The 8,590-nt window shown below is 43.9% G+C and overlaps 1 protein-coding gene across 1 annotated transcript; it reads left to right on the forward strand.

The window, feature by feature from the left end:
- Positions 1-177: 177 nt before the first annotated feature.
- On the forward strand, positions 178-7,232 carry bcas2 (BCAS2 pre-mRNA processing factor). The gene is made up of 7 exons (XM_084435905.1): positions 178-339; positions 826-918; positions 1,243-1,313; positions 1,433-1,594; positions 5,477-5,527; positions 6,550-6,630; positions 6,714-7,232. The coding sequence occupies exons 1-7, from the start codon at positions 247-249 to the stop codon at positions 6,838-6,840; spliced, it is 678 nt and encodes a 225-aa protein (XP_084292031.1). The 5' UTR covers positions 178-246; the 3' UTR covers positions 6,841-7,232.
- Positions 7,233-8,590: the final 1,358 nt, after the last annotated feature.

Raw genomic sequence — 8,590 nt, forward strand, 5'->3', positions numbered from 1 at the left:
AGACGTGAACATAGGGGTCAAGCTTATTTACAAAATTGGACCGAGGAGTAGAGCTACTCGGACGGCGAGCAGGGGAATTGCATTGAGCGCTGTGACTATTTGATGACGCGTGGCGGAGTTCCCGCCCCTCGTCCCTCCGGCCGATCCATTCTAGCATCAACCCTGAGGAAGCGGCGCCACTGTGCCAGTTACGTTCATCACAACTGAAATATCAAACAAACATATATTGACTACTGTTGTCATAAGATGGCTGGAACTTTATCAGTAGCCGGCGAAGTATTTGTAGATGCTTTGCCATATTTTGACCAGGGGTATGATGCGACTGGCGTCAGAGAAGCGGTGAGTCTTTACTTAACTTTAGCTTCCCAATGTTAGCTAGCTGGCTGGCTAGTCACACAAACCTCGGTCACAACGTATGCGTGGTCCTCCTTATCAGCAAACGTATCAAATTGAAGTCACTTGTACGTCTCGCAAATAATCGCGAGATGAACTAATACCCGGATGCCAGGGCTCGGTCACGTGCTACGTGCTGCTTTTTGTTTTAATGCTTTTAATTTGTCCTGCCTTTTGTTTTAAATGTCTTTAATGTCTTGCTTTTTGTTTTAATGCTTTTAATGTCTCATGTAAAGCACCTTGAATTGCCCTGTAGCTGAAATGTGCTATATAAATAAACTTGCCTTGCCTTGCCTTACTATCCTCGTATCAGGCGCAGATCACCAATTATTAAATGTCTCGTGATCTTCCGCCTTGATGGGAATCTAAAGCTGATTATCCGTGACCGGTTGGATGGTATTGAGTCTTGACCTGCCTTGTGTTCCTCTACAGGCTGCAGCGTTGGTGGAGGAGGAGACGCGGAGATACAGACCGACCAAGAACTACCTCAGTTATATGCCCACCCCTGACTTCTCTACTTTTGAGGCGAGTGCTTAAAGCTGAAGCTAAATGTTCAGCCTTGATGCACAGTACATCTATATATCCACGGGTGTTTAACAGCTAGTTTTCCTTTGTTCCGTGTAACAAGTTTGTTTCTGAAAATGACTTGAGTCACACGTGATCTATTTGATATCACAGTGCTTCGCGTTGATATAGATCCCAGATAGCAAGCGGATGTGTAATGATTCTGGGCCATATATGGGCCGGAACTAAGCCACAAGGGCCAGATCTGGCCTGTATATGGCCCAGATCCGCTTGCTATCTGGGATGTATAATAGGCTATATCAATATATTCATGTGTCCTATCAGACTGAAATCATGAGGAACGAGTTTGAAAGACTAGCAGCCCGGCAGCCTCTGGAACTTCTCAGCATGAAGAGGTAAACAACACCAAAGTCTTCTTTAAATTAAAATAGTAGGTCTGTGTCCACTGTCCAGTATTGCTGATTTTTATATACACACACGCTCTGACTGCTAACACTACTCTGGACTTGTACAGATATGAGCTCCCAGCTCCATCTGCAGGGCAGAAGAATGACATCACGGCATGGCAAGAGTGCGTGAACAACTCTATGGCCCAGCTGGAGCATCAGGCCGTGCGCATTGAGAACCTGGAGCTGATGGCTCAATATGGCACCAACGGATGGAAGGTCTACAATGAGTAAGTGGCTGCAACCCTAAAAAGGTTGTCCTCTAGTATCGCATGGTTCATAACCAGTGTTAAAAATGTAACATTTTTCTCAGTTAATACTCACTGCTTGTATTAGAGGCAGGGTATCCGCGGTTAAGTTAATTTATCTAAATTAAAGTCCTTTATAAGTCTTAGCATTTTCTTAAATTCATTACTCAAAGGTCTAAAACGTACTGGAAAAAATGTCTAAAAGAAAGGAAAGCAATTGAGCTAATTTCATAACTGGTAAAGTCAGCCAGGCAGTGAGGTAGTGAGGCTGTTATTAAAACCGCACACACAGCCATGTTATTAACACTATTAACACCTCACACAGCCCTATTATTAAAACCCCACACAGCCCTGTTATTAACACCCCTCACACATCCCTGTTATTAACACCACACAACCCTGTTATTAACACCTCACACAGCCCTGTTATTAACACCCCACACAGACCTGTTATTAACACCCCACACAGACCTGTTATTAACACATCACACAGCCCTGTTATTAACACCCCACACAGACCTGTTATTAACACCCCACACAGACCTGTTATTAACACATCACACAGCCCTGTTATTAACACCCCACACAGACCTGTTATTAACACATCACACAACCCTGTTATTAACACCTCACACATCCGTTATTAACACCTCACACAGCCCTGTTATTAACACCCCACACAGACCTGTTATTAACACCCCTCACACAACCCTGTTATTAACACCTCACACAGCCCTGTTATTAACACCCCACACAGACCTGTTATTAACACCCCTCACACAACCCTGTTATTAACACCTCACACAGCCCTGTTATTAACACCCCACACACAGACCTGTTATTAACACCCCTCACACATCCCTGTTATTAACACCTCACACAGCCCTGTTATTAACACCCCTCACACAACCCTGTTATTAACACCTCACACAGCCCTGTTATTAACACCCCTCACACATCCCTGTTATTAACACCTCACACAGCCCTGTTATTAACACCCCTCACACAGCCCTGTTATTAAAACTCCTCACACAGACCTGTTATTAACACCACACAACCCTGTTATTAACTCCTCACACAACCCTGTTATTAACACATCACACATTCCTGTTATTAACACCCCACACAGCCCTGTTGTTAACACCCCACACAGCCCTGTTATTAACACCCACACACAGACCTGTTATTAACACCCCTCACACAGCCCTGTTATTAACACCCCACACAGCCCTGTTATTAACACCCCACACGGCGCCGCCAAATTGCTTTTCTGCGAGGCGTCCTGTCTGAAGCCCGACCTGAACCAGGTCATCTGCCCAGGCAGGATGGAGCAGCTGCGATGGGCGTGTCCCCATGATTTAGCAGCTGAACTCGTTCTTCTGTGCATTTTCCACATTTTTGACTGTTTTGTTTGCAATGTGGAGGAACAACATCACAAGCAAGAGGAAGGGAAATATTTTTGTGCAAGGCTGGCCAGCCTTACTCCCTCCCTTATTCCCTCCCTTACTCCCTCCCTTACTCCCTCCCTTACTCCCTCCCTTACTCCCTCCCTTACTCCCTCCCTTACTCCCTCCCTTACTCCCTCCCTTACTCCCTCCCTTATTCCCTCCCTTACTCCCTCCCTTACTCCCTCCCTTACTCCCTCCCTTATTCCCTCCCTTACTCCCTCCCTTACTCCCTTCCTTACTCCATCCCTTATTCCCTCCCTTACTCCCTCCCTTACTCCCTCCCTTACTCCCTTCCTTACTCCCTCCCTTACTCCCTCCCTTACTCCATCCCTTATTCCCTCCCTTACTCCCTCCCTTACTCCCTCCCTTACTCCCTCCCTTACTCCCTCCCTTACTCCCTCCCTTACTCCCTCCCTTATTCCCTCCCTTACTCCCTCCCTTACTCCCTTCCTTACTCCATCCCTTATTCCCTCCCTTACTCCCTCCCTTACTCCCTCCCTTACTCCCTTCCTTACTCCATCCCTTATTCCCTCCCTTACTCCCTCCCTTGTTCCCTCCCTTACTCCCTCCCTTACTCCCTCCCTTACTCCCTCCCTTACTCCCTCCCTTGTTCCCGTCAATGTGGCAGACCCCTTATACTGTCCCAGCCTCCCCTGGTGGTAGACTGACTACCTACATGTAGCTTAAGGTTGCAAAGTACAGTGCTGTGCAAAAGTCTTAGGCCCTCTAAGAAAATTGTTTAAAGCTATTTATCTGGACAGTAAGTGTTTATTTGCTTGTAAAAACACTATATAACATTACAGTCAATACAAATAAACATTTAATAATAATAATAAAATCAGTAATCCTGCAAGAAGCTTGGGAAGCATTTACCACAGGACTATTAAAATGACAGCAGTGTCCCAAAGTGAATTTTGTACTCTAAGGGAGGCCACACAAAATACCAACTCCTTTTAAAATCAAGAAATTCATATTTTGGTCCATGATTCAATAAAGTTGTTTTGTGTTTTTTAATCACAGAGTGCCACAGTTAAGTTTTGTACAAGCAAATAAACAGGTACTGCCCAGATAAATAGCTTTAAACATTATTTTCTTTTGTGGCTGAATAAGACTTTTGCACAGTACTGTAATTTGTGGAACAAATGGACAGGTGGAACAAAATATGCTCTGTAATAGAATAATGTAACTATCAAAAGTAAAAGGATTTGCCGAGGTTCGCTCAAAAGGTTCAATCTAGTTTATTTGCCAAAACATACAGTTGCAACCGGACTTCAAAATACAAAACAGAACAGCGTTTCACCCAAGAAGAAGTAAAGTAATTTCTGTTTTGCGCTTATATTCAAGGTTAGGCCCAGATATGACGTTTCTAAGATCCGATTGGCTAACTCATTCATCAGTAATGGCGGACGTCATCAACAATGGCGAGAGTTCAAACACGTGTTACAGAAAAGAGCGATAATGATCAAATGGTTTTGGGAAGACAATGAAGCAATGGGAGGTCACATGTTCTCAAGACAAGGCCTGGCCTGGGTGTGACCCCCCCCCCCACCCCCTCCCGGAGATGTCATCCTGCCATACATGAAGAAAAGCACAGGCAGGGTCTTGGCTTCAACAATAGGTTAAGAACAGAAGGCTGAGAACAAAAGCCCAGGGCAGTTATTTCTGAAAGCCTAAAATTCCATTACAGCACCAACTTATATTTGACTTAAATCCGGTCTTGTGCTACCTTTCATATCTGGAAAGAATTATGGTTTTTTTGGGGGGCGCTGTCATTTATACTATGACCTAGAGGTGCCATGAGGACCCCCTTTTAGTCAAAACTGTTTTTGAGATAATAGAATAATTTTGTTCACCAAAATATGTAATGATTGACCTTAATTGACTGTAAAAGCGTATAGTTAAAATAATTCAAATGTGAATGCAAATTTGGATTGCATTAGCATTTTTCACTAAAGTCAATATGACAACTCAAATGCACTCATGTGATTTGCATTTGAATTTCCACGTACTGGTGGTATGCACATCCACTTTGTGCCATGGATAAGAGATATTGGGTCAGAGTGGCAACGTTTCACCGGCCAATCAGGCTGTGCATCTTATGAATACTAATGAGCCTTTTTGTTCTCATCTATGGCCTTCAGACAATAACTGACAGCCCAGTAGAACATAAGTGATAAGGCAATCGCGCTTTACAACTGCATTTTTAATTTTGTTACACACAAAGCGAATGTGTACCAGTAAAAGAAAATTTAAATGCAAATCACATTATTGCATTTAAATTTTACTTTGACTCAAATAATGCAGGCAACAGTGGAAAATGAAAATGCAATTCCAATTGGGATTAACATTTGAATTATGTTACGTTGTTGTTATGTGTGGTTGTTCTCATTGTTCTCATGTTCTCTCAACCCTTCAGTAACCTGGCCTTCATGATTGAGATGGCTCAAAAGGAACTACAGAAATTCAGGTAGGAAAAAGGAATTTAACTGATGTGATGATTATGGTTGCAAAATTCAGGGAATATTCCATGGGAATTAACAGGAATTAACAGTAATAAACTGGGAATTAACAGGAATAAACTGGGAATTTTGGGGTTATTTATACCAAATGTATTTACCTTGTCATAAACAGACATAAATTTAAACGTTTTGTTTATATTTAAGCAGACATGCAGACAAACATTTCTGAACAAATCTTTGCTTTATCTGTTAGTGAGTAGAACTGTGAGTAGGATTCTACAGCCCTCTTAGTGTGCCGGATGCTAGGAATTAGCTGTGCATGTGATGGAAGAATGCACTGCACATGGATGAATGCACAGCACAGGGTTGAAATTCAACTGAATTTGCATTAAATCTGGTTTTAACAAAGATCATGCTGCAAGATCTACAATTGCATTTCATGTTTTTTTCCCCCAACTAGGCTACATTTATTGGGGTCAGTGGTGGTGTAGCGGTGTAATGCATCGTGTTCCGGTGCAGCTGCTCACCGGGGGCCGGCGGTCTCGCCAGATCCCAGAGGGAGGGGCCTATTGGGCCACCGCTCCCCGAGGGTGGTTAGTTTAATCTCGGCTTGACAGTTCGTCACACAACAGCAACCCTGTCTGGTGTTGGAATTACGGTTGTGAGCTGAGATAGTCAAGGAGTTAGGTAGGGGGTAATTGGGCACTAGGTCAGGGTAAATTGGCTACCAAATTGGATGAAAATGGGATAAAATCAAAAGTAAAGGTCAAGTAAAAGTATATAAAATAAAAAATGTTGGAAAAAAAGCTGTTGTAGGCTACAAAAAAAGGTCATTTTTCCAAAATTCCCAAGCTTAACTTTCCATGGAAAATTTCCAGAAATTTACCAGAAATGTTCCACTCCTTTGCAACCCTAGTGATGATTTAGAAATGATAATCATACAGTATCATAAGAATTAAATAACATACAATCTCCTGAACTGTTTTTTTTATCAGTAGCATTCTAGAAGTTTTCTGACTTTTTTTTGCAGAAAGCAAATTCAGGACATAAATTGGCAGCGGAAGAATGATCAGCTGGCAGGAGGCGGCAAACTCAGAGAGCTGGAGTCAAAGTAAGTTCTGAGAACATAGTTGTATTTGAAGCGCGGCCCTCTGCATGTTGTAAAGTCTAACTTGTCTTTGTCTCAATCTACAGTTGGGTGTCTCTGGTCAGTAAGAACTATGAGATTGAGCGTGCCATCATCCACTTGGAGAACGAAGTCGCACAGCTCAAACAACAGCAGGGTGACGAAAACAAGGAGAACATACGACAGGACTTCTAGAACACTGAAGAATGTTCTGGAGAGGGTTTCCTGAAGTTGGATCTCCGAGCATCAAGAACTGGCTTTAGAGAAGCAATGAACTGTAACTTCCTTGGACTAGCATCTTGTGAGGCGAACTCTTCTAGAGTCACAGAACTCAACAAGTGTGTATGTAAAAAAAGATTTTTTTTTGTACATGTCCTAAGGTTTTTTGTGTGTTCTACAACCAAAACTGCTGTCTACCAATTCCACAAGATTATTTCTTCAAATACAGACACAAGCTAATGCTTCAACAAGCTTGTAGGTATGAAATTTACAAACTGTGATGTGGGAAATTATTTTGAAATGGAGGAGCTTGACCATAGCAGTTTTTTTTCCATGTATTACTTTTGATACAAACATCTTTTCAAATACTGTAGGTAATTGCTTTTTACACTATTGTAATAAAAGAAACTTGTCCTGCAGTTCTATCGTTTGTGCTTGTGTGTGAGTCTGTATCTCACATTTGTCTCTGGGGATTTAGTGAAAGCTGTTAAGATATAGAGAGATGCACTGTAAATTCGATTTTATCGCCACCCTCTGAAACTGGTTCAGTAAATGAAACTGTTTAGTTTGTGTGTGGTTGCAGGTAGAGGGAGTGTATGGGGACATTGGGGGGCAGGCAGGGTCACAGTCAGATGACCCAGGGATGGTGCAGGAAATGAAGGACCAGGGGACTGCTCCAGTAGCACAGGATGAGGTCGGGCATCGGCAATGCCAGCCAACGGTTCGGGAACAGACAAGGCCTCACTGGTTACCAGGTAACGCTGGGCAGCGGAGGTTCCGTGACGCTGGGCATGGATATCTAACGCCATGTGGAGCCGCACAAACTAACTCTTTTCCGCTCTTAAATTAGGGCAATTTTGGCATTGGGAGCCCATAGGCTGTTGCTACTTACAGCTCTATAACAGAGCCTAGGCAGGTTAAGGGGCAAGTAGTCGTCACCTCTAAGACCTGGATGTCTTGGACCCCTTGTATGACGAGGGTCAGTGTCCTATGTGGGGAAAGGATGGTAGCGAGGAAGTTGCCTGAGCAGAATTCTTAGCTCATGGCTGAGAGGCTGTAGCCTGGCATCGCCAGCCTGATCTCGCGAGCTCACATTTGATTCCACTCTGCGGTTCTGTCTGGATATTCAGCAGATCTGTCTGGATATTCAACCGTTCTAACGGAATTCGCTCGAACATAAATTTGTTCATGCCAATCACAACCATTTATCTAATATGGGGCAGGTTTAATCAAATTTGGTAACGCCCGTTAGGAATCAGAAAGCAACTGTGAGTTTCCAGACCCTTAGCATTTTTGCAAATTAGGTCTGGTGAAGCCATGCTAGAGAGGCTGACTCACAGGGGTTGCTAGAGGCTGACTCACATTCACTACCACAGCTAGAGGCTGACTCACATTCACAGGGGCCGCTAGAGACTGTCTCACAGGGGTTGCTAGAGGCTGACTCACACTCACAGTCACAGTCACAGCTAGAGGCTGACTCACACTCACAGGGGCGGCTAGAGGCTGACTCACTCACAGGGGCGGCTAAAGGCTGACTCACACTCACAGGGGCGGCTAGAGGCTGACTCACACTCACAGGAGCGGCTAGAGGCTGACTCACTCACAGGGGCGGCTAGAGGCTGACTCACACTTACAGGGGCGGCTAGAGGCTGACTCACACTCACAGTCACAGCTAGAGGCTGACTCACACTCACAGTCACAGCTAGAGGATGACTCACACTCACAG

Source organism: Borostomias antarcticus (assembly GCF_949987555.1).
Source record: "Borostomias antarcticus genome assembly, chromosome: 3".
Taxonomy (NCBI): Eukaryota; Metazoa; Chordata; class Actinopteri; order Stomiiformes; family Stomiidae; genus Borostomias; species Borostomias antarcticus.

What these genes read in the sequence shown, in the direction of transcription:
- bcas2 (XM_084435905.1), top strand. Translation starts at nt 247, where the DNA reads ATGGCTGGAACTTTATCAGTAGCCGGCGAAGTATTTGTAGATGCTTTG. An exon ending in CTGACTTCTCTACTTTTGAG is followed by an intron (nt 919 to 1,242) that starts GCGAGTGCTTAA and finishes GTGTCCTATCAG; the next exon opens with ACTGAAATCATGAGGAACGA. An exon ending in GAACTTCTCAGCATGAAGAG is followed by an intron (nt 1,314 to 1,432) that starts GTAAACAACACC and finishes GGACTTGTACAG; the next exon opens with ATATGAGCTCCCAGCTCCAT.